Raw genomic sequence first — 25,508 nt, forward strand, 5'->3', positions numbered from 1 at the left:
CGTACTTCTTTTCCTGGTTTGATTTTGGATTAAACTTGTTTGGCAGGTTAGCAGACCTGATGTGATCTAATAACTATTCCTAAAACAGATCTCTGTACTCTTGTTCAGCCATGAAATAAAGTTTTGAGTTGAGGGTCTTAAAAAAAATTAATTCTCATGATGGCACACGCCTTTAATCCCAGCACTCGGGAGGCACAGGCAGGCAGATCTCTGAGTCCGAGGCCAGACCAGGCTCCAAAGCTACAGAGAAACCCTGTCTTGAAAAAAATACAAAAAAAAAAAAAGCAAATCAGTTCCCACTGCATAAGAAATATGCTTCACGAAAGTTTGCCTAAGTTCACTGTTGGTGACAGAATGGAATTTGTTGCCTAAAAGCATGCTTTTAAAGAAGAAACAATAAGCTATCTCAATACTAAAACAACCAGAGTGCTCAGCAACCAACTAGAGTTTAACCTACATTTGAAACTTGTATTTTCTTTTTTTTTATACAACATTCTGCCTCCATGTATGACTGCACACCAGAGGAGGGCGCCAGACCTTTTTACAGATGGTTGTGAGCCACCATGTGGTTGCTGGGAATTGAACTCAGGACCTCTGGAAGAGCAGCCAGTACTCTTAACCACTGAGCCATCTCCCAAGCCCCCAACTTGTATTTTCTTTAGGTACAGAAAAAATGGCATTGTCTGCATAAAAATCAGAGGTTTATGTTATTATGTGGTCTGGAATAATTTTAAAATACTATTGGCAATAGTCCCGGAACTTACTACATATTATCATATTATCCAGGCTGATCTTGAATTCACAGATCTTTCTGCCCCTGCCTCCTGAGTGCCAGGATTAAATGTGTATTTCACCATGCTTAGTGATGCCATACCTATTTAAATATTTCATTTTGTTTTTTAATGTGTGTAAATATGTATGTATGTGTAGTGCATGTGTGTAATGCCCACAGAGGTCAAAAAGGTGTCAGGTCATCTGAAACTAGAATTATATATGGATGGTTGTGGGCCAACACGGGGGTGCCGAGAGCCAAAAGACAGGATCTCATAAGGTAGCACTCACTAGCTGGTCTCTCGTCTCCACCTCCCAAATGCTAGGATTAAAGGCACGCAGCCCCCACACCCAACTGAGTTTTTGTTTATTATGACTTTTAATGTATTGTTCTATTGTTTATAGAGTAGCTTAACACTGTTCAGTGTTTTACAGTTCTCTAAAGACAATCATAGGGAAGAATGTGGTAGAATGCAAGAATCATTATTAGCCAGTCACTATTTTTATCTAACTTTTAACATCTGAAGGAGGCAAAGGATAATAGAACAATCTTGTAATTGCAGGGTCACCTCAGGTGCCTGAGTCACAGCAAAGTCTCTAGTATTCTTTCTTTCCTTTTTTGTTTTTCTTCAACAAAAAAAAAAAGGATTTTAAGGCTCTGTGTTAAATTAACTGAGAAGGATCTGAGTGGTAACATAGATTAACAAGAAGGGGAACAAAGCATAAAGTGGGGTGAGTCATGAAAATCAGAATGAATGTATCTAGTCTTTTCAAAAGTCAAACAAATCCACCCTTACCAAAGTTCAGTGCGGGTGGGCTATAAAGGAACAGCTGCCACCAACTAAGTTTTATCAGAAGTTAAAATGATACAGTGACAAGTATTTGCACAGTGGCCAGTAAAATACGTAATTTACAGTGGTACATACCTGTAGTCCCAGCATTGGAGGCAGCCTATTAACACACATAATGAGTTCCAGGCCAGCCAGGGCTACACAGACTTTATCAAAAACCAGCTTTTGGCCAGTACTTGAAATTGTTAGGGGCTTCACACAGGGCAGACAAATATTGTGCCTGTAACCCTAAACTCATTGCTAATCTTACTGATGCTACAAATGTATTAAAATATCCAAGTCATGGGCTGGAGTGATGGCTCAGAGGTTAAGAACACTGGCTGTTCTTCCAGAGGTCCTGAGTTCCAATTCCCAGCAACCACATGATGGCTCATAACCATCTGTAATGAGGTTATGGTGTCCTCTTTTGGCATAGAGGAGTACATGCAGGAGGAACATTGTATACATAATAAATAAATTTTTTTAAAAAATGAAAAAAAATATCAAAGTTGTTAGAACATGCAGAAAGTAGAATTCCTAAGGTGCAGGAGGAACTACAAGATCATGTAGGCACTTTGAAAAGTGCAGTTCAGCCGGGCGGTGGTGGCGCACGCCTTTAATCCCAGCACTCGGGAGGCAGAGGAAGGTGGATCTCTGTGAGTTCGAGGACAGCCTGGACTACAATAGCTAGTTCCAGGACAGGAAACAAAAGGCTATGGAGAACCCCTGTCTTGAAAAATCAAAAAAAAAAAAAAAGTGCAGTTCAGTAATATCTGGGACATAGTAATTACATTTGTAGTTATTTATAAAAAAAAATTAGATTTGTTCACACCCAAACCTGTATGGGATTAGAGCTCCCAGAACTGAAAGCCACAGTAGCCTACCAATTGATTAATGGTGTGAATGGGATAAAAAGAATGATGGTACTGATAGATTGCAAGCGTTGAGCAATAAAAATCTGCCCATGCTTTGACAACACATACTAAGAGCCATACAGAGATTAGCATGGCCCTATACAATGATGTCATGCAAATTTGTGATGAGTCTTCTCCAGCTCATTTTCCAGGGGCATTTAAATCTTTAGGGGGACACTGTAAGAAGGATGAAAACCTTGGATTGTCTTTTCAACCATGAATCATCATGACAGTCCTCCTTTACTCTGTATTCAGAAAATCTATACAATACGAAGTGCCACTCACAGCACTTGCAACCCAGAGACTAGACAAGCCAGCCTGCCTGTAGTTTCATTGCTCTTAGGATCTTTTGCTAATCAACCCACTAGAGTGACTAACCCTCCATGTAAAAGGGAACTACACTATCCTATGTTTAACTCAGTATGACCAGTTGTATCAGTGTTGACAAATTGACTACTTAGACTTGAAAGCTCTATGGTATGCACTGGTAACAAGCTACTTAATAAACTGAAATCATTGCATCTCTATCAGATCCTGGAATGTGCCCCATAAAGACATTCTTCTGGAGTCAAAGCACCTCAAATTTTGCCTAAGAGATTTAGCACTATGTACTGCATTAAAGGGTGTGATACCTGCAAGCAGACAGGAGAATCCCTGGGGCTTGCTAAGTGACTTGATCACTCTCCACCTTATTTTCGAGATAGTGTCTGGCCAGTGAGCTCTGGGAGTCCTAACTGTCTCTGCCTTTATAGCATGAGGATTATAGGCATATGCTGCTTTGCCTGGCTCTTTATATGGAAGTTGGGAATCTAAATTCAGATCCTCATGCTTCACAGCAAGCAACATGGCAGTGCATGCCTGTAATGCTAGCCTTAATGAGCCCAAAGCAGGAAAAGTGCCATAAACTCAAGGTCAAACTGACCTAGCAGGCCAGCCAGAGGTGTAGTCTATCAATCTTAAAAACCAAGGAAGACCTGACATGCTGACTCTCCTAGCCATTGAGAGGTTCACGGTCCTGCTACAACAGTCAACTGTCCACAAACCAACACATGGGATTTTTTCACCCTGCAAACATAAAAAACAGGATCTGCTCAGTAGTTCCTGCACCACAACTACATATCCAGAATCAATTCTTTTTACTGGAAAGACTCACTTTTATAATCATACCTTATACTCATTTCAGAAAGTATTTGGAAGTAAACTGAAAAGCAAAATATTACTAAAATAAGTTATTTATTGTTATTTAAAATAAACATTTATTATAGAATATCAAATTTGACTTAATCTAATATATTAACAAAAACATAATACACTTCAGTAAACAAGGATTTCCAACTTAATGTATAACTAAGTTAATTAAACACTTGAGTTTTAGGTAGGGGCAAAGAGCAGCCACTGCCATCTAATTCCCCAAATCTATACTGCTTCATATTTAAGGGGCAACCTCAGAGGAGGTTCTTCCCCATTGGAAATGCACAGAAAAATGACACAGCCCCCAAAGCAGCTACAGAGGAGAAGGTGCTAGATCAAAATTCTACTTCATATCCCTGAAGGTGGTGGTGGGTTCCCACCAGTTGTATAGAAATGGCAGTTTGTTCATGAAAACAGCCCATTCATGGAATGTTGTAGCATGGTCATGTCTTCAATCTTAGGGCTTGGCAGTGTCTGGTCACATGCCCACATTCAGAGGAGAGATGCTAAGGCTGGGCTGCCATCATGTCACAGTGATTCCTGCCTCAGGAACACTAAGATGATGGCTCTCTTCTCTTTAGAGGTAGGAAGTATTGTCAATTCCAGAAGAGCTGGGTCTACAGTTTACCCTACATTGGATTCAATGAGATGGTCAATAAAACTTTTTTCTTTTCTGTGAAAGATTTTTTGTAATTATCCTACATTTGGTTCAACAAAGCAACCAGTTTGAAAGTTACTGGGTTACTCATAATGATAGATGTCATTCCTCCCAAGAACTTAAGTCCTGTTGTTGAACATGTCTTCATACCATCCTCTGTTTTTGGCTTCCATACAGACAGATGCATGACACTGCTGCATGGTATATTCCATCTCAATCAATTGGCGGCATCCAATGGTTAATTTTTCCCTAAGGGGAAAAAAGAAATAGTAAATCACCAGAGGATAGTCAAAAATCCCAGGACTCCAGAGGCAGGCAGGTATCTGCGAGTTCCAGACAACTTATGCGATGTAATGAGTTCCACTTTAGCCAAGGCTACATACCCTTTCTCAACAAGTATTTATTTGTAACTGTATGTATACATGTATGTCTATGTATGGGCTTATGCATATGGATGTAGTGCCCATAGAAGCTAGAAGAGGGTGTCAGATCCCCTGGGGGTCAAATTACAGGTGGTTGTTGGCTGCTCAAGTTGAGTACTGGCAACTGAACTCTAATCTTTCCCAAAAGCAATGAGACCTCTCAACCCCTGCACCATCTCTCCAGCCCACCCTACATTTTACCCCTGGACCCCTAAGGTAGAAAGAAAGTGCAACATGAGGGCCTGCTCTTGGAGTTTCTGTCCTGCCCAGTACCCCACAGCTGGCAAGCCCCAAAGAAAATCACACAGAGAGTCTGCATTACTTATAAAATGATTGGCCCATTAGCTCAGGCTACTTATTAGCTCTTGTAGCTTATATTAACCCATTGTTCTTATCTATGCTAGCCACATGGTTCAGTACCTTTCTCAGCAGGGCAGGTTACATTCCTCCCATTCCAGCCCAGACCACCGAGAAGCAAGATGTAACCTACCCAGCTGAAAGGTACCGAGCCATGTGGCTAACATAGATTTTTATAACTTATGGAGGTCTCTGTGTGATTTGGGGGAGAGGGGCTTGTCGGCTGTGGGGTACTGGGCGGGACAGAAACCCCAACAAGCAGCCCCTCATGTTCCAGGAAAGAAGTGATTTCCAAATTGTCCTCTGCCTTCACATGTGTGTTATGGTACACACACATACACACATAATTCTTTTTTATTTTTTTGAGGGGGAGGGAAAGGTTTATTTGGTTTATACTTCCATATCATAATTCATTAGGAAGGTTTTTTTGTTTGTTTGTTTTTTGTTTTTTTTTATTTATTATGTATACAATATTCTGTCTGTGTGTGTATGCCTGCAGGCCAGAAGAGGGCACCAGACCTCATTACAGATGGTTGTGAGCCACCATGTGGTTGCTGGGAATTGAACTCAGGACCTCTGGAAGAGCAGGCAATGCTCCTAACCGCTGAGCCATCTCTCCAGCCCCATAATTCTTTTTTTAAAATGAGTTATACAGATGGGTGTGATGGCTCATGAAAGGCAGAGCAGGAAAAACCTCAAATACTTAGTGAGTTCCAGACAAGAATGGACTACAGAATGAGCTTCTATCTCAAAAAAAATAAAAAAAGAATTGTAGATATTTACTGTATATGGTATGGTTTGAAATATGTATACATTACAGAATTGGCATGGTTGAGGTATTTAACATACATTATGTCCCAAACATCTCTTGAACTACTACTCATAACTGATGTTTTGTGTCCTTTAATTAACATCCACCCAATCTTTCAACCACTACCTCCAGGCCTGTTACTCTACTGCCTGTTTTTGGATTCCAGTATTTTGGCTCTGCACAAAAGCAAGCTCATACAGTATTTGTTTTTCTGCTATCATAAGACACTCAACATAACGGTGCCCAGGTCCATCCATATGTCTACAGCAATAGGATTTCCTTCTTTTCAAATGCTAGACAGTGTTCTAAAGAGCATTTTCCCTTATCTATTCCTTAGCTGGTAGGCATTTAGACTGATTCCACATCTGGTCTACTGTAACTGATGCTACACTGAACATGAAAGTGAAGAAATCCTTTAAACATAGTATGCCCATTTCCCTTAGATATATTAAAAACTCTATTTGACAGTTCTGAGGATTAAAGCTAGACTTCAGCATGTGAGACAAGTATTCCACCAGGCAATATTCTTAATATAATATGACAATTTGAGAGAAGATACTCTTCTTAGCAAAGAGCACAGATTCTTAAATACCCAACTGAGATTTCCAGCTGTAATTCCTAGAATTCAAAAATAAGAGTTCCCATGGCAGACTTCTGTAAATAAGCAAAGTTGAGTCTTTAAATAGAATACTGTGGGTTGAGCAGCCTAAGTTTCTGCCTAACTCTCTGAAGGACCTCTAGCTTACGTTCAGATGTCATCAGGGACTAAGTAGCACTGCAGAACAGATGGCTACACTGTATCTCCTTCAGTTGGGGAGTTAAAGAAAGGTGAACTGTAAAGGGAGAACCCACTCCAGCAAACTTCCTCTGACCTAAGCATTCCCTCATCCCAAATAATAAAACCACTGCTGTAAGCCAACTAGCAACTAACTGAAAATTCATACTCTAAACCAAAGGTGAGATATGCCAGGAGTGGTGACACACACCTTTAATCCCAGCACTTGAGAGACAGAGACCAGTGGATCTATTTCACTTTGACACCAGTCTGGTCTAATAGTGAGTTCTAGGTCATCCAAGGCTACATAGTGAGATCTTCTGTCTCAAAATAAACAAAGTAGGAAGCCATTCCTAATATACTCCATGCTTACATCATAATTTTTAAATTATTACTTTTTAAAAAAATTTATTTTTACTTATGTGTGTTGTGGAATATTTGTTTAACTAGGCAAAGATGTGCTACATTTGTTTAAGTTGCAGAATATTACTTTATGTGTAGGTGTGTTACATATGTTTATGCAACCTTTGTTAACAATGTGTATGTTATACTGCATTTGCTTAACTATGTAAAGACATGTTGCTGTTTTACCTTGCTTGCCTAAGGCACCTGATTAGTCTAATAATGAGCTGAATGGCCAAGAGCTAGGTAGAGAAAGGATAGGCAGAATGGACAGGCAGGGAGAATAAGTAGGAAAAGCAATATAGGCTATAGAGAAAAGAATAAGGGAGAAAGAGAGGGACACACCCAGAGCCAGAAGCCAGGCAGCTGCCTGCCATCCAGACACAAGAAGCAGTGAAAGGAAGATATACAGAAGAAAAGAAAAGTAAAAAACCCCAAAACAAAACAGATGAAGATAAAGAGGTTAAGCTATAAGAGCTAGTGGGGCAAGCATAAGATAAGGTCAAGCATTTATAATTAAGAAGTCTCATGTCATCATTTGGGAGCTGGTTGGTGGCCCAAAAGAAAAAAAACCTGCTACATTATGCATTTATGTTTATTCATGTGGGAGCCCAAATGGCCAGAGAAGGATATTGATGGAGTTAACAGGTAGTTGTAAGCAACCCAACCTAAGTTCTGGAAACAAAATTCAGGTCCTCTAAAAGAGCAATAGTACTCTTAACTGCTGGGCCATCTTTTCAGCTCTAATTTACTTTTTTAAAAAACTTGAGATGAGGGGGCTGAAGAGATGGCTCAGTGGTTAAGAGCACTGGCTGCTCTTCCAGAGGTCCTGAGCTCAATTCTTAGCAACCACATGGTGGCTCACAACCATCTGTACTGAGATCTGGTGCCCTCTTCTGGCATGTAGGCAAACATGCAGAAGGAACACTATGCATTAAAAAAAAATCAATCTCTTTAGAAAATCTGTGATGAATCCAGCTGATTTGCCAAAAACTAATAGGGGCAAAATTATGAGACCCCTAATTTTAGAGCACTAAAACACTTTATTTAGCATATTTCTTTTAAAAATGAGTTATTTATTATGTGTACAGCATTCTGCCTGCATGTATGCCTGCATACCAGAAGAGGGCACCAGATTTCATCATAGATGGTTGTGAGCCACCATGTGGTTGCTGGGAATTGAACTCAGGACCTCTGGAAGAGCAGCCAGTGCTCTTAACCTCTGAGCCATCTCTCCAGCCCCTATTTAGCATATTTCTATCTAATAGGTGGTCTCTGTACGTTCAGGAAGATTACTCAGTTATCCAGTACAATGTCTATGCATGTTCGGTATTCAAGATAGGGTAATTATCTTCTTTACATTAAGAATGTCATGACTACGGGCTGGAGAGATGGCTCAGTGGTTAAGAGCATTGCCTGCTCTTCCAAAGGTCATGAGTTCAATTCCCGGCAACCACATGGTGGCTCACAACCATCTGTAATGAGGTCTGCTGCCCTTTTCTGGTCTGCAGACATACACACAGACAGAATATTGTATACATAATAAATAAATAAATATTAAAAAAAAAGAATGTCATGACTAGCCAGGTATGGTGGCACACGCCTTTAATCCCAGCACTCAGAAGGCAGTGGCCAGTCTGGTCTACAAAGTGAGCTCTAGGCCAGCTCTTATAGAGAGAAACCCAGTCTTGAAAGACAAAAAAAAGAGAATGTTATTACTTCCTTGGCTTCTAGGATGGCTCAGAGCTATGTCTATAGTGTTAGAAAGGACTACAGCTACCTCTCCTCCCACATGATGGATCCCTTGATAGAGGGTACCAAGGGAAAAAGCCCAAGTCAAAACGCAGGATTCCATGAGAGGAAGGAGAGACAACAAAAAGTAAATATGCCATATATGAGCTGCCCCTCTTCCTGAGGATGTGTGGCTTCTCAGAGAGTGACTAAAAACAATTTGTGGGTGGAGGATGGGAATGATGGACAGATGAGAGAATATGGAGAGGATTAACTGATACTAAACACCTTTCTAAAAAGCTGTATGGAAACTTATTACAGTGGAAGCTTCCTAAGATTACGCGTGCAGCGCACGGCACACACACACACGTAAAAGAAATTTAAGTGGAATTATCCTAACAAGATTACAACACCAGACTAGAGATTATGCACTACCAGATAACCCACTACCAGGAATGGGTTGCTTCTTTTTCAGCTGTTAGTCAATGGGACCCAATAGATAGCCCCAGACACAATCAGCTACTGGCACTGTTCTTGGTCACCTTCCAGAACTTGACAGTAAGATCCTATTGCTGGAAACACCACATAATTGAGTCATAAACATGGAGAGGTTATGACCTGGAAGCTTCATCCAACGAGCTGGCTCTTATAGGGCTGGAAGGTGCTAGGCACACTACCAGAGGAGAAAAGTAATCATCAATCTCACTCAGCCATGAGCCCTCTGAGCTACAATAATAACTTGCCTGGCAAGATATGCCCACTGGTACAACAGTGGCATGAATGTTACAGGGTAACCAATCAAATTCTGGCAGGATTTAAGGCCTGTTTCAGAAGATGGACCCACATCTAGTACTGTTAATGACACCAAGAACCTGTGACTTGATAGATGATAGGCCATTGGAGAAAATCTACTATTAGTAAGTCTGCTGAATGGGCACAGCATTAAAATGACTCCTAATGATTTATTGCTATATATAAATGCTTGTCTCAACCTTCATCAGAGAAGCTTAATGTAGAAGATGGTGATCACACAGAGAACCATAACGGTCAACACGTAGAGAGTCAGTCTTAAGAGGCACTGAGCCCTAAATAAGACATTTATATCATACCTTCCCTTTAAGGCTAATGGATCTTTGAGGAAGAAGATGGGAAGATTGTAAGAACCAGAGATAGTAGCTGATGTCAAAGAAATGGTGTTTTCTATACATAACAGCAGGTGAACATATGAACTCATAGACAAGACTTGCACAAGCTCAAGCCAGACAAAATCAAAGTATGCAGGGAGGGAGGTATGGATGGGCACATATAATCTCATCCTTCCATGAGGAGTCATTGGCATTTCAGAGTGATAAGGAAAGGCAAAGCCAGTATTTAATTGTATGACCTCTATATTACTACATTCCATGGCAGGTCCCACACTCAAAGAGCAGTTGGTCAACATATACTGGATTTGATGAGGAAAGAGGGAGGAGAGGGAGAGAGAAACACATAAAGTTGGGCGGGTAGGGAGGTAGGAGGGGTGAATATGATCAAAATACATTGTATGAAATTCTCAAAGAATTAAAAAATATTATTTTAAAAAATTTTGGCTTTGAGTTACCCTAGGTCTATTTCCTATACTTAAATTTTTTGCTGCCAATTCTTTCCAACAACTCAAAAACAAAGTTTTTCAAAAAAGTCTTGTACAAGGTTGGAAACAGCAGAGATGAAAATGTTTTCTTATAAAATTCTTAAAAAAAACCAAAACCAACAAAAACAAAAAACAAAAAAGAACAAGTCCATATTCCTATTCTTGGTCATTTACTCTACATTTGAAAACAAAAGAACGTATCCTTCAATAACCAAATCTATTTCTGTATCCTTCCTTTTCCTTCCCTTCCCTACCAGAGTTAGGAGGGGCTCCCTCTACTCTTTAGCCTGGTGGTGCTAAGCTCCTTCCCTTCCTGTGAGTCAGTGTTCTGGCAACAACCACTCAATTATTTCCTGCAGCAAGTTGTCAGTGCAAAAGGCTGCTGGGTGTAGTTAGTGTGGTGACGGAGTTCCTGAGTTCCTTCCCTCAGGACTCACCTGGTGGACAGATAACCAGCCTCTGAATTCCATTCTCCAGCACCTCCAGTGTGTCACATCCCTTGAGCACTCACTCACCTCTTGGTAACAGGGCCCTTACAAACATGAGAAGCAGCCCATTACATTTTTGGATACTACCTAACTGCAAGGTGGTTCTTCCTTAGTGCCTATAAAAGCCATTTATCTGAGTCCAAGTTAAAATGAAAACTATTTCTACTTTCTTCCTCTGATAGTCTTATTAAGTTGCTACACCTAGCTTAAATATGTGATCTTCATGTCTCAGCCTTCTAAACAGCTGAGATTACAGGTATGCACCACACCTACCTAACACTATAGAGTTCTAAGTTCACATAGAACAGATAGATATGGCCCATATTTTTGGACACAATCATCTATAAAGATAGATGGTGATGCATGTCCACAGTCCCAACTACTACAGAGGCTCAGACAAGAGGACCTGCTGGCCCTTACAAGTTTAAAACCAGTCTGAGCAATACAGTAAGACTTTGCCTCAGAGAAATAAAAAAAGATCATACATACATGCATACATGAAAAAACCTTGAGGTTGAACATTTGAAAAATCACTTTAAACTATACAATCAATAAATTAACTTATGCTTTTTACATATATGAAATATTTTGTACCAATAAAAGTTAAAAAAAATAATTAGGAGGGGTTGGGAGACAACTTTGTTACCATGTTTGCCATGAAAACACGAGGACTTGAATTCAGACTTCCAGCTTCCATATGAAAAACCAAGCATAGCAGCATCTGCCTATAATTCTCATGCTATGGGGGCAGAGATAGGCAGATTTCTGGAACTTAGTTGCCAGACACTATCTCAAAAATAAGGTGGAGAGCGATTGAAGAAGAGAGCCGACCTCCACTGCTGGCCTCTATGAGCTTACACATCAATGTTAACACACACACACACACACCATAAAAAATGAGTTTGCCCTCACACAGTGATAGTAAGCAGGGTAAAAGTTTGTTATAGATATGCTGGGGGACATTATTTATTACAGCAGATGACAATATTCAAGGTGTCAATCTACTAGTTTTCTGATGGACGAATCTCGTTTTGCAAGGCCTGCGAGAAATATAGAGTCCTCAATATCTTTTGCTTCTGTCTATAATTTTACAAGTGCTAAATTGTATTCTTTCCCTAGTGGCTATGAGGAATTCCCCACAGCCTGTATCTAATGTATGTGTATCTCATGAATACAGTCCTGATCTACTGGACATTTTATCTGTAGATTATCAAAAAGGTAGCTCCTCCTTAGCTGTATTGTCAAATTGATATTAACACAGTTAGCCTATACAGAGTCTTGATAATAAATACAAAAAGATGCTACTCAAGTCATGGGTTATAAGTTTCTATTAAGCACTTGAGAGGCAGAGGCAGGTGATCTTTGTGAGTTCAAGGCCAGCCTGGTCTCCAAGAGCTAATTCCAGGATAGGCTCCAAAGTAACAAAGAAACCCTGTCGCGAAAAACAAAAACAAACAAAAAGAGCCATCAAGTGACATAACTTCAAAGTAGCTTTGGATCAGACCAGGTGCCTTGCTAATGGGTTTTAAGATAAACTATTCACAGAAAAGTAAAATCTTATTTACAAGAACACATAGCCAGCTGTCTGATTTGTTGAGTCATGGTAAATAATGCAAAGCAACTTAATTGTGATGCCAGGTCTAGCTGATAACCTAGGATGGTGATTAACTTTCTATATAACTTCCCAACCTTGGTTTTACTGGCCTTTGTTCAGATACCATGGGAAAAGATTCTCTAAAGGGCCAGGGCTACAAAATACAAACTAACTTCATGGCCCTAGGAAAGAGTTACAAGTTTTCCTTTTTTATGGTCTAGTGTTACATGCAGGACAGAAAAATACACTTTAATATTTAAAACACCTTTCATGTCATTTGTGCCTTGGAGAGTGCTGCCTGAGTGACCCCGCCCTCTGCCCCTCAGCTCATGGCACAGTGGTTCAGCTCCAACAACCTGCACTCTGACAACACATTGCTCTTTGCAAACAATCTCCAGTCCAACAAAGTCCAGCCTTTTACAACTACTAACCACAAACTGTTAGTTTAAAATGTTTATACATTTAGAAGTATAGGATATAGCACGCAATTTCCTTATTTCTTTTAGTCTCCTTAGTAGTTTAGCTTTATAAGACTACCTCTATAGACAACAAAAAGACTTCTCCCTTTGCAGCTGTGGGTTACCCATTAGTTAGGAAGTTGACTGAGTGAAATGCTTCTTTGCTATGTGACAATTTATCTGGATTTATTGTACTGTGAGCTATTAGAACGACTCTGATTCTTATCATTTACTTAAGAAATAGTATATGACCTCAGATGTAATGCCTAAAAGACTTTGTGGATCTTTATAAGCTGTAAAGAACAAAGAGAAATGGCAGAATTAACATGGGAGAATAAAGAGTGACACCATCAGGAAAGTGTGCTTTTTCCCCTCTAAAAAAACCTTAGGTAGAAATGCTGACTCTGTGGCTTTCTCTCAGAACCCTGGGTGCGGTCTAGGAGCTGGCACTCCATAGTCAGAGTTATAGACATCTCATTATCACATATAGATGTGCTTACCGATACTCAGTCTGAGAAACACAATCATAAAGTTCCTGGGCAGTAAATCTGACATTTTTGTTTACCTGAAAAGAACCAAAATACAGTTAGTTATTAAGGAGATATGTTAAACTAAATGAGCGATGAAAGCACAATTAAAATGGGGGATATTCTGAGAGCGGGATATCAGATCTTCAGTCACCACCTAAATGAAAACTAAGACAGGAATAGGAAGAAGTTTGGTGACTAAAATGTTAATACTGAAGTATGTATAAACGTTAGTCCTATTATTACAACTCAATCTAGTCCCAGAACTAAAAATAGTAGAAACAAGATGGATCTAAATTAACAGGAATCTTTAAAAAGCACATTACTTTGGCATTCAATTGTACAGAAAAAATACTGTAAGCTGTGTGGAAAGGTCTGATTTAGGAAAAGGTTGGACTCACAGGTAATTCTGCCCTCCCTCTTTTCTTCCCCATCATTCCTTCCTTCCTTCTTTCATTTCATTCATACGTTCCTTTTCTTCCTCTCTCCCTACTTCCTTATGGCTCTAGGAATCAAACTCAGAGTTTTATACAAGCTAAGCAAATACTGAACCTAGAGCTATACTCTAGCCCATAAATACTTCCTAAAAACCTGTATTTTAAAGTGTTACCCAAAGACATAATTTATAAAACCACAAATATAAGAGTCCATCATTCAAACTCTTGTACACCTGAAACACAAAATGAAGGAATCTTGGGTTTTTTTTAATATTTTATCATTAGTGTGTGAACAACTATCAGGGAAAGAGAGCCAGTTCTCTCCTTTTGATGTTGGGTTCCAGGAATGAAATGAAACTTATATAACCAGGCTTGCACAGCAAGTTGTCCTAAAATATTTATTTCTTAAAACTCCCTATTTCTGATGCAGACAATGTTGTATTTTTTTAAAGATTTTTTTTTATTAATGATGTATATACAGTGTTCTATGTATCCCTGCCCACCAGAAGAGGACACCAGATCTCATTACAGATGGTTGTGAGCCATCATGTGGTTGCTGGGAATTGAACTCAGAACCTCTGGAAGAACAGTCAGTGCTCTTAACCTCTGAGCCATCTCTCCAGCCTGACAATGTAGTATTTATGTACAAGGAAGAACCTTGAAATTTGTATCAGAAAATTTTGTATGTCTTTTTGTTTTTGGTGCTAGAGGCTGAACCCAGGGCCTTACTAGCCAAGTACACCCAACGAGATAGACACCTGCCCACAGAATTTCATTTTTAAAGGTGTACCTACGTTGTTCTTAATTCATAATCCTCCATCTTCTTCAGCAAACTGCCCACCAGAAGGTGTCACTTCAGTGGGTGGTAAATTCAATAAATAATATAGTACTATTTAAAATTTCAGAAATCTGAAACTAGTGGAGAGAAACTCAATAAAACTATATTCTATTCCATTATTTTCAAAACTATATAAAGAGCTTCAGATGCAGCTCACTGTACAATATCCAGCATTGTAAAAGAAGCTTGAGTTTTACTAGCCAGTCCATATTTTCAGTGGGGAAAATATCCCTATTCTGATTCACTTAATATTACTTTAAAGGTTCTTATATCATGCAAATGATCAATAAAGATCAGGGTAGTAGTTATTTGAAAAATTCTGTAACTTTCTTCAATGTTTTCGTACGACATTACCCATACTTATGAAGAAATACTTCATTTACTCTAAGTTAAATTCTATAAAATTTTTAAATACAATTATTTTAGAGCGGGGTGGGGGGGATGCTTACTGGTCGAATGCTAGCCGACCATGCATAAGGCCTGGGGTTTGATCTCAAATACTATCAAAATACATGAGAGGGATATAGGTATCTTTAGTTTATAAATATACATACTTTTAAAAGTTAATATAATACTAGTATTTTTCCTAAAATGAGGATGTGTCTATATATTAAATTTCTAGTAATACATATATTTAATATTATACTTAATGACTGATGAAATTAATATATAGTGTATCATAATTTTATGTGATTTATAATTCTTTAATTTTTTTGCACATGTATCTACATGTGTGTGTGTGCACAAGTGGGTATATGTGTGAAGGCTAGAGGTTAACATTAATTATCTTCCTCAATGGCTCTCCCCTTTATATATTAAGGAAGCATCTCTCACTTGAACCCAGATGGCCAACTTGCTCCCAGGATCCTATCACTGACTCATATGTTGGAATTACAAACATGCTTCCATGCCAACCTGGTCTTGATATAGGTCCAGTCCTCAAGTTTGCATAACAAGTGCTTCACCCACTGACCCATTTTTCCCAGTTTTGGTATTTAAGATTTACTTATTTTAAATCATGTATACAAATGTTTTGCTTATACACAAGAATGTGCATCATGTGCATGCTTGGTGCCCTCCAGAGGCCAAAAGAAGGTACTGGATTCCCTAGACCTAGAGTCACAGCTATGAGTCACTCACTATATAGGGTCCAAATCTTGGTCCTCTACAAAAGTAACTCTGTCTCTTAACTACCAAGTCATCTCTCTCTCTCTCTCTCTCCAGTCTATTGGGTTTTAGATTTGGGGGTTTTGTTGGTTTATTTGTTTTGGTTTTGATCTATCTGTCTGTTTTGAGATACTCACCATGTAGCCTTGGCTGTCATAGAACTTGCTACATAGACCAGGCTCTTCTTAAACTTGGAGATCCTCCTGACTCTGCCTTCTAGGAGCTGGAATTCCAGGCATGAGCTACCATACCCAGCCCTATAATTTTGTTTTAAAAATCATTTATTTTTTTTTAAACATACATTTGGAATTAAACCATCATGAGTCTAGTTTTTCCTTTTGTGCATGTTTTGCCCTTGCCCCACATGCCAGGACCAACAAGGTATAAACCCAGACAGACCATCAACAGGCTACAGATGTTTGATCATAAGAGAAAGAGAATAATAGTCTGTTTGGTTAGTGGTTGGGAGAGAAAAACAAGATATAATAAGAACACACAATAATTCTTAAGTTTCTAAAAGATCTTATTTTAAAAAGTACCTAGAACTACCCTTTAATTTTAAAATCAACCATTCCCATATACTGAGAGATTCAATATAAATAAAGGCAACATGACTCCACATTAAGTTAAGCAACTTATAAAGCACATAGTTAGCTTACTAATAAAAATTAAAGCGCAAGTTCATGAAGTCTATACTCATTAATTTCAACTATTAAGACATTTTTTCTTTACTCATTTGGAGGCATTTTAAATTACTGTTACATTTATATTATGTATCTTTGTATGAGTGTGACAGTCTTATGTAATACATAATATAGATCAGACTCAAACTCTCTATGTAGCTGAGGATGACCTTGAACTCTTGATTCTCTTGCTCCTCCCAAATGCTGCACTATGTTACCACTGTGGCTGTAAATGCACAATTTTAAATCCAAAGAACAAATAACTAAATGGTGTCTGGCCCAGCTTCTGACTAGGTTGTTAATGGACAATATGCCATACAAAAAGTTACATGAAGAACTAACCAGGCATGAAAGTAAAAAAATATTCAAGGAAGTTTGGCTCCCTAAAATGTGAAGCCCCAGCATGTGCTGCTCCTTCACTGAGATCATTTATAAATATAACACATAAGCTAGGAGTGGTGTACAGGCCAATAACCCGAGTTCTCAGGAAGGTGAGGTAAAATGACCGGGGTTTAAGAACAGTCTGAACTACATACTAAGTTTCAGGCTGGCCCAAGATTTAGCACAAGACCCTGTCTCAAAAACAAACAGGGCCTGGAGAGATGACTCAGCAGTTAAGAGCATTTGATGCTGTTCCAGGGGACTCAGGTTCAATTCCCAGCATCCACACAACAGCTCACAACTGCCTGTAACTCCAGTTCCAGGGAATCTGACACCTTCTCACAGACACATAAGCAAACACCAATGCACATAATAAAATAAATTTAAGAAAACAAACAAACAAATGCACAACAAAAGACACCATATACACATAAAATTGAAAGACAGGATAAAAAATAGCAGAGAGCGTTTAACAAACAGGAATTAGGGCTGGAGAGATGGCTCAGCAGTTAAAGCACTGGCTGCTTGTTCAAAGGTTCTAAGTTCAATTCCCAGCAACCACATGGTGGCTCACAACCATCTACAATGCAATCTGATGTCCTCTTCTGGCCTACAGGTATACATGCAGACAGAAACAACACTATATACACAATAAATAAATCTTTTAAAAAAACCCAGAAATTAGAAATCAATAGAGCACTGTCCTTGGATCAGCAATGATGAGGAAAACATGGAGGTCAATGTAGAAGACACACTGCAACCTCATTTCAGTTCTTAGTCGAGGGTCTATGCCATTACTGAGTAGAAAACTGAATCATATTTTCCTTGAAGAAATGGCTCCTCTTCTCTGGAGACCATTTTAAATAGGTGAACAGGGTAGGGTGGTACAATATTTATAGTTGTCATAATGGCTGGGATAGCTCCATACACTTAGTACCTAAGGAGCTAGGATATAGAACATCTTGCATTCATCCCACAATGAAGCAATGGCCTGCCCAAGATGTTAAGTTCCCCAATAAGAAAGAATTCTGTGCTGAAACAAGTATATTTCAGGACTCTATTGTAATTTCACTTAGGGAACAAGATAAAAATTGGTTATGTTATTGGTAAGGAATAGATTGGAGAAGAAGATACAGATGAACAAATGCAGCAAGCTACTATACAACATGAAGACTATAGTTAATAACATCATTAAATTTCGGATTGTTTTGCTAAAAAGGTAGATTTTAATTTTATTGCCAATTAAAGGGGATATTATATAAGAAGGTGGTTCTGTTTATTTACTAGAATGTAATAACTACTTGTTTTTTTAAGATAAAAACTTTTAGAGTGTGGGTATGTGCGTCTGTACACACAACCACCCACAGAGGCCAGAAAAAGGCTCTGGATCTCCTGGAATATATAAGCAATATATGCTGTTAAAAGCTGAGCCCCACCTCCATTCCCCTTTGTTTATTTTTGTTTTGTTTTGTTTTTTGAGACAAGATTTCTCACAGCCCAGGCTAACCTGGTACTTACTACGTAGCCCATAGTGATCTCTAAATCATAATAATTTTCCTGCCTCAGCCTCCTGAGTCCTGAGATTACAGGCATGAGCTATCATGTCCTACAAAACATTATCTTGTATATCTTAAATATATACATTTTTTTAACAGGTAGAAAAACAAAGGTCATTGGCAAATTTTTATGACACTCTCAAGTTTTAATTTAGGCCAGTCTGTATAAAACAGGAAGATCCTGCATCAAAAAAAATTTCATTTAAAGAAAATACCAATAGCAATCTTATTGTACTTATATTCATACAATATACATATTATGTGAATAATATATAAATATTTTTTTCATACCTCATACTTGACTAGGAAGTTATAGAGAGTCTCAACATCTTGAAAATTACTATTAGGAGCTAAAATTCTAAAAAAAAAAAAGATACATTAACAAAAGAACCATGGAAATTAATTTTTAAAAACCTTTTATTTTATCCTTCAAACTTACACATATCCATGATTATTATGTTTATTCAAGCCATTAACTTAATTCAACTAAGATTAATTCATTAAAATATTTCAGCTACTTTAATATCTATACATTAGCTATCACAAACATTCTTCTTTTAGTCTGCTGAGACAGTTTCATATAGACCAGACTGTCCTCAAACTGGAAACATAGCCAAGGCTGGCCCTGAAAACCTAATTGCCCTGCCTCCACCTCTCAAATACTGAATTATAGGGCCGTGCCACTGGACCTACCTGCCATAAACATTCTTACATGTGAAATTATAATTCACATATTACATTATAACAACGCATAGTTCTCAAAAGGTAGACAGAAATGTAAATTTATACCCTATCTTTTAACTGCAGATTTCTTTCTATAATGTTTAGCCAGTTCAAACAGACAACAAATAAAACTAACAGACACCTAAAAAGACTGTAGCCAAATTCAAATAACACTGAGCTATCTATCAGCACAGCACTCTATGAAAACCAGTAATTAATTAGACGAGAACTGATGGAAGTAACACAGAACAAATGATAGAAATCTTGAATAAAGGGCTGGAGAGATGGCTCAGCGGTTAAGAGCACTGCCTGCTCTTCCAAAGGTGCTGAGTTCAATTCCCAGCAACCACATGGTGGCTCACAACCATCTGTAATGAGGTCTGGTGCCCTCTTCTGGCCTGCAGGCATACAAGCAGACAGAATACTGTATAAATAATAAATAAATATTAAAAAAAAGAAATCTTGAATAAAAAAGAGGGCAATTATTTTCCACCCTCTAATAGTTAGGAATTCTTTTTGTATACAAAACTTATTTATTTGTTTGTTTGTTTGATGGCTATGGGTCTTTTGTTTGCACGTATGTCTGTGCATTGAATGTCTGCCTGGGGTCAATGAGGCCAAAAGAGGACACTAGATCCCCTGGGACTGAAATTACAGACAGTTGTGATCCTCCATGTGAGTGCTGGGAACTGAACCCAGTACTCTGGAAGAAGAGTACTGTTCCATAACCACTGAGCCACTGCTCCAGACCCTTACATAATTTTAATGTTTATAACATCAGTATGTAGAAAATTAACATGGAAGGTTACCTCCTGTTTAAGACCAGTATTGGCTTCACAGTGAGTTCCAGATACCCTTGGCTATTGACCCTTGCCTCAAACAAATACATAAATATAATAGAAAACCCTTTATTATTTATTTATCTATCTATCTATCTATCTATCTATCTATCTATCTATCTATCTATCATAGGTTTGGAAAAGCTTCTTCAGACAGGGTTTCACGTTATAGAATATTAAAGATAGGTCACATTTGTTTCTGCTGTGGAATATTTGTTTTGCATTGTATTGCATTCTTTTCTGTTGCATTTGTTTAACACTGTGAGGCTGTGTTACTCTGTCTGTCTGAACATTAGATTGGTCTAATAAAGAGCTGAATGGCCAATAGTGAGGCAGGAGAAAGAATAGGTGGGGCTGGCAGGCAGAGAGAATTAATAGGAGGAGAAATCCGGGAAAAGGAGATAAGGGAATAAGAGAAGGAGGAGAGGACACCAAGGGCCAGCCACGCAGCCACACAGTCAAGACACATACTAAGAAGGAAATAAAAGATATACAGAAATAGAGAAAGGTAAAAGCCCACAGGGCAAAAGACAGACAGGATAGTGTAAGTTAAGAAAAGCTGGCTGGTCTTGAAAAACAAAAACAAAAACAAAAAAAAAAAAAAAAAAAAAAAAAAAAAAAAAAAAGCTGGCTGGAAACAAGCCAAGATAAGGCTGAACAATTATAGGTAAGAAAAAGCCTCTTTGTGTGATTATTTGGGAGCTGGGTGTGGGGCCCCCAAAGAAAAGAGTCAAAGAGAAAAAACAACAACAACAACAACAACAACAACAAACCAACTAGTTTCATGTAGCTCAGTGAACTATGTAACTGAGGTTATCCTTTAATTTCATCACCATATATGGCTCATATTAAGAATATCCTTAATAGATCTAGGATACAGAAAAAACTATGAAAGTTCTAACAGTAGCATGACTACCACAAACACCTTCATCTAGTTTAAGTCAAAAAATAAATGAATGGTACTGTAACGAATAAGAAATCAAGTCATTTTAACTCTTAAATTCCAAAGGACTTTTAACCACCACAATATCCCTAGGCCAATCATAATACCACAGCAAAGTGAAGTGATCTCAAATTTTCGGCTATATTTTTGTAGATCATTTGTCTTTATTATACTTATGAAAGCTTCTAAAGCTATTTTATAGGACACAGTCAAAATCTGAAATGTACTCTACTGTCTTTTTTTTTTAAGATTTATTATTTATTATGTATACAGGCTCTGCCTACAGGCCAGAAGAGGGCACCACATCAAGTTACAGATGGTTGTGAGACACCACATGGTTGCTGGGAATTGAACTCAGGACCTCTAGAAAAGCAGTCAAATGCTCTTAACCTCTGAGCCATCTCTCCAGCCCTACTCTGCTGTCTTAAAAAGGGGACAACCCATTATATCTTTTTTTTAAAGATTTATTTATTATGTATACAACCTTCTGCCTCCATGTATGCCCGCATGCCAGGAAGGCGCCAGATCTCATTACAGATAGTTGTGAGCCACCATGTGTTGCTGGGGGACTTGAACTCAGGACCTCTGGAAGAACAGTCAGTGCTCTTAGCCACTGTGCCATCTCTCCAGCCCCCATTATATCTTTAAAATGTCCAAAAATTTTAATAATTCCAGTTTCATTGGAAAAAGTTTTCTCCTAGCAAGTAATTTTAAAATACAACCTCATGTCAGGCCATGGGGGCACACAACTTTAATCCCAGAACTTGGGAGGCAGAAGCAGGCAGATCTCTGAGTTCAAGGCCAGCCTGGTCCACACAGCCAAGACTACATAGAGAAACACTGTCTTGAAAAACCAAAAAATAAGATAAAATAAAATACAACCTCCTAACCAAAGAGATAAACCATAAATCACACACACACACAAACATACACACACAATGCATATATATGTGTATACACACACATCAGGGAGGGAAGGGATCCATAAGCAATTTGCCATATATAAAAAGACAAATGTAGTATCACTATGTACAGTCACACTATGTGCTTATTATATAAGAGCTTCTCAATCCTAGGTATAACTTTGTACCCACAAAGCAATCAACCTCTCTTCTCCCTCCCTCCTACTCTCCTCAGTCTCAGGTAATTATGATTAGATTCACAAAGTCTATGCATTCAACTGTATATTTCAAAATATCCGAAGGAAGAATTTTGAATGTCTTTATCATAAAGAAATGGTAAATGTTTGCGAAGATAGCTAATTTTTTGTTATTGTTGTTTTTTCAAGACAGAGTTTTTCTGTGTAACAGTTCTGGCTATCCCAGGATGGCCTTAAACTTACAGAGATCTCTGCCTGCCTCTGACTCCCAAGTGCTGGGATCAAAGGCGTGTACCACCATCACCGGTCAAAGGAGGTAGCTATTTTAAAAACCTGATCTGAGTATCACATAATGTGTACAAATATTGAAACATCACATGGACACCCCTAAAAAATAATCTTCTATATTCCCGTTTATCAGTTAAAATGCAAAAATGTCTCTCCTTCTACAATATGGGTCTCTGGGATCTACAATATGATTTCTAGGTGGTGAGATTTGGTGAATAGGTAAATGGATAAAGAAAATGTTGTATATTTACACAATGGAATATCACTTCGTTATTTAAGAAAAATAAAAGAAAAATATGAAATTTTCAGGTAAATAGTTGGAGCTAGAAAAAAAAATTATCCTGAGTAAAGTAATCCATATCTACAAAGACAAATATGGTATGTATTCTCCTATATGTGAATATTAGCTTTTAAGTCTTTGATAGAAATGCTCTAGTCCATATTACCACAGATGTTAGGTGTAGAGTAAAGGACTGAAGGTAGGATCTTCCCAGTAAGAGGAAATAGAATACACAGTCATGGAGAGACAGGGAGGGAAGACAGGGAGAGACAGGTAACACTAACGGCCATTTGAGGGCCTACTATGGTAGGAGATTCTTAAAATACATATATATGAAATAAATTTAAATAAACCACCAAATAGTAGGAGAGACAAAGCCCCAACTGACTTCTCTAACTACTAAATGAAATCTCCAGTACCAGGTAAGGGTTTCATCTAATTGAGCTGTTGAAAGGGGACTCACGGAAATCCTCAAATAATTCAAGTAGCTGTTGCTTTCCACAAACTGATGGTAAAGCCTGATTACTGAAGACAACACCTACATATCTCACTGAACACAGAGATGTGGAACTGGCACCTAACTAGAGCTTCATTCCATCTGAACACTAACTGATCGGAACTAAGGCCCAATCAATGACATTGCTCAGATGGCCAAGATTCTGAGACCAGAGAGGCCATGGACCTAGAGGGAAAGCCAAACACTACTGTTCTGCTAAAGGAATGTGGCAATATAATGACCCTTAACAACATCCTGCTTTACCCACAGATCAGGTCTTGCTCAGTCATCATCAGTGAAGCTTCCTCCTGCAGTAGATGGGAACTAATACAGAGATCTACAACTGGACAATGGGTAGAGACTGAGAGATGTCTTCACCAAACCTTAGGGCTCAGGGAACTATGTGGAAGAGGTAGTGTCTTCCATCCCCACTGACTCTGATACACCTAGAAGAAGGTCAAACCTCTATGAGTAAATATCTCTAACTCAAAATAAGAAAGCTCATTACTAAAAGACAAGCATTTTGTTCAAAACAGTTAGTTTAAATGCTGAGGAATCACTTCTAAAACTCCAAGTTGAAGTTTTAAAGGTTACTTACAAAACATTTGTTTCAACAACTGGCAACTACAAGTAGGCTAAGGTGTTGTTATTGAGTGAACTGATCCTCCCTTTAAAAGACAGGGCCATGTTATATAGACTAGTCTGACTTCAAACTTGCGCTCTTCCTGTCTCCGTGCTCTGAATGCTGAGATTATGGCTATAAGCCACCACACTCCATGAGGACTGAAGGATGCGCTTTTATAAATAACCTTGAATAATCTCAAGAGCTCAGCTATCCAAACATAGTAGTATGTCAAAAGTCATGTTAATAAAATAAAATTTTAAATTCAAAAGTGTTTAAAGCACCAGTGGATCTGAAAAGATGCTGTGATTATAGTTCTTTTTTAAGAATCATACATTGGAGGAACTGTCTGTGGGTGGACATGGTCTGTTCAAACGTCAAAATGGAATAGGACATATGCAAGGCCTTGGGTTTGATCCCAGCACAGGGGGAAAAAAACGGGCAAGAAACTCACAGACAATTAATTTTTAGAGATTTCATAAAATCACACATCAAGAAATACATTAAATCCCAGATCTTAGGTTGGCAATTGTTTTAGAAAACAGTTCCAAGGGCTCAGTAGCATAGAACACCTTCTGTACAAACATGCAAAGATGAATTTGAAGCCCTAGCACCACAGAAATAGTGCTCCTAAAACCTCAGTTCCGTTAGTAGATACAAGGGTCAACTGGAGCTGTCTACTAATCTAACCTCAGAAGTCTCTCTATCTTAAGGGAATAAGGCAGAGAGACAGAACAGGACATACATGCCTCTGACCTCCACAAACATGTAAATGTGGACAGACCTGCACAAATGTGCAAATACACCACACACACACACACACACACACACAGAGAGAGAGAGAGAGAGAGAGAGAGAGAGAGAGAGAGCGAGAGAGCGAGCTCTCTTATAAGGTATTTCAAACCAAAACCACAAGATGTGTTTTTAAACAACTAATAAAAATCATCTTTTCTTAAAACCAAGCACAGATTTAATTTTTAAAATGGCAATTTATGATTAGGTCTACACAGTCAAACACACACATGTTAGTCGTATTTATTCCTCTATCTAAATACAACTAAACAAAACAAGAAAAACAAAAAGTCATCTAAACTTAAGCCTTAGGCTGGGAAAATGGTTCAGCGGGTAAAGTGCTTACTGCAGAAGCGAATACTAGGATCTGAGTTCAGACATGACTATGCACACCTGTCACCTCAGTGCTAGAGCAGAAACAAGATTCTGGGGCTCACTGGCCAGTCAGTCTAGTCAAAATGGCAATCGCCAGGTTCAATGAAAGACCCTGTCTCAAAAAATAAGATGAAGAAAGATTTGAGGAAAGTACCTCAACATCAATCACACACACAGGACAAAAAAGGAGAGAGAGTATGTGCTTCAAAATGCACCAAGTTTTCTCACAGAAGACTAACTTGTTTCTCCCATTTTCCTCTCCTACAAAGGATACAAAATATAGGAAACTAAGAAAGGTAAATCTAAAAGCCAATCATCTGCTAGGTGTAATGGTGCACACCTTCAATCCCAGGACTCAAGAAGCAGAGGCAGGCAGATTTTTGTGAGTTTGCAGCCAGCCTGGTCCAGACCGGACCAGTCAAGGCTATGT

The 25,508-nt window shown here is 38.5% G+C and overlaps 1 protein-coding gene across 6 annotated transcripts in view; it reads right to left on the reverse strand.

Moving 5' to 3' along the window:
- Positions 1-3,733: 3,733 nt before the first annotated feature.
- The window catches only part of Swt1 (SWT1 RNA endoribonuclease homolog), a 76,804-nt gene continuing 55,029 nt past the window's right edge, over positions 3,734-25,508 (reverse strand). For 3 of the 6 annotated variants that reach the window (XM_075988207.1, XM_075988205.1, XM_075988206.1), the window contains 3 exons: positions 18,913-18,979; positions 13,533-13,597; positions 4,336-4,613 (listed from right to left, as the gene is read on the reverse strand). In XM_075988207.1, coding sequence (XP_075844322.1) covers positions 4,484-4,613; positions 13,533-13,597; positions 18,913-18,979 — 262 coding nt within the window. In that variant the 3' untranslated portion in view covers positions 4,336-4,483. Of the gene's footprint in view, positions 4,614-13,532; positions 13,598-18,912; positions 18,980-25,508 lie in introns of all 6 variants that reach the window. The other 3 variants (XM_075988203.1, XM_075988204.1, XM_075988208.1) reach the window with 3 other exon arrangements.

This window comes from Microtus pennsylvanicus, chromosome 10, assembly GCF_037038515.1.
Source record: "Microtus pennsylvanicus isolate mMicPen1 chromosome 10, mMicPen1.hap1, whole genome shotgun sequence".
Lineage (NCBI taxonomy): Eukaryota > Metazoa > Chordata > Mammalia > Rodentia > Cricetidae > Microtus > Microtus pennsylvanicus.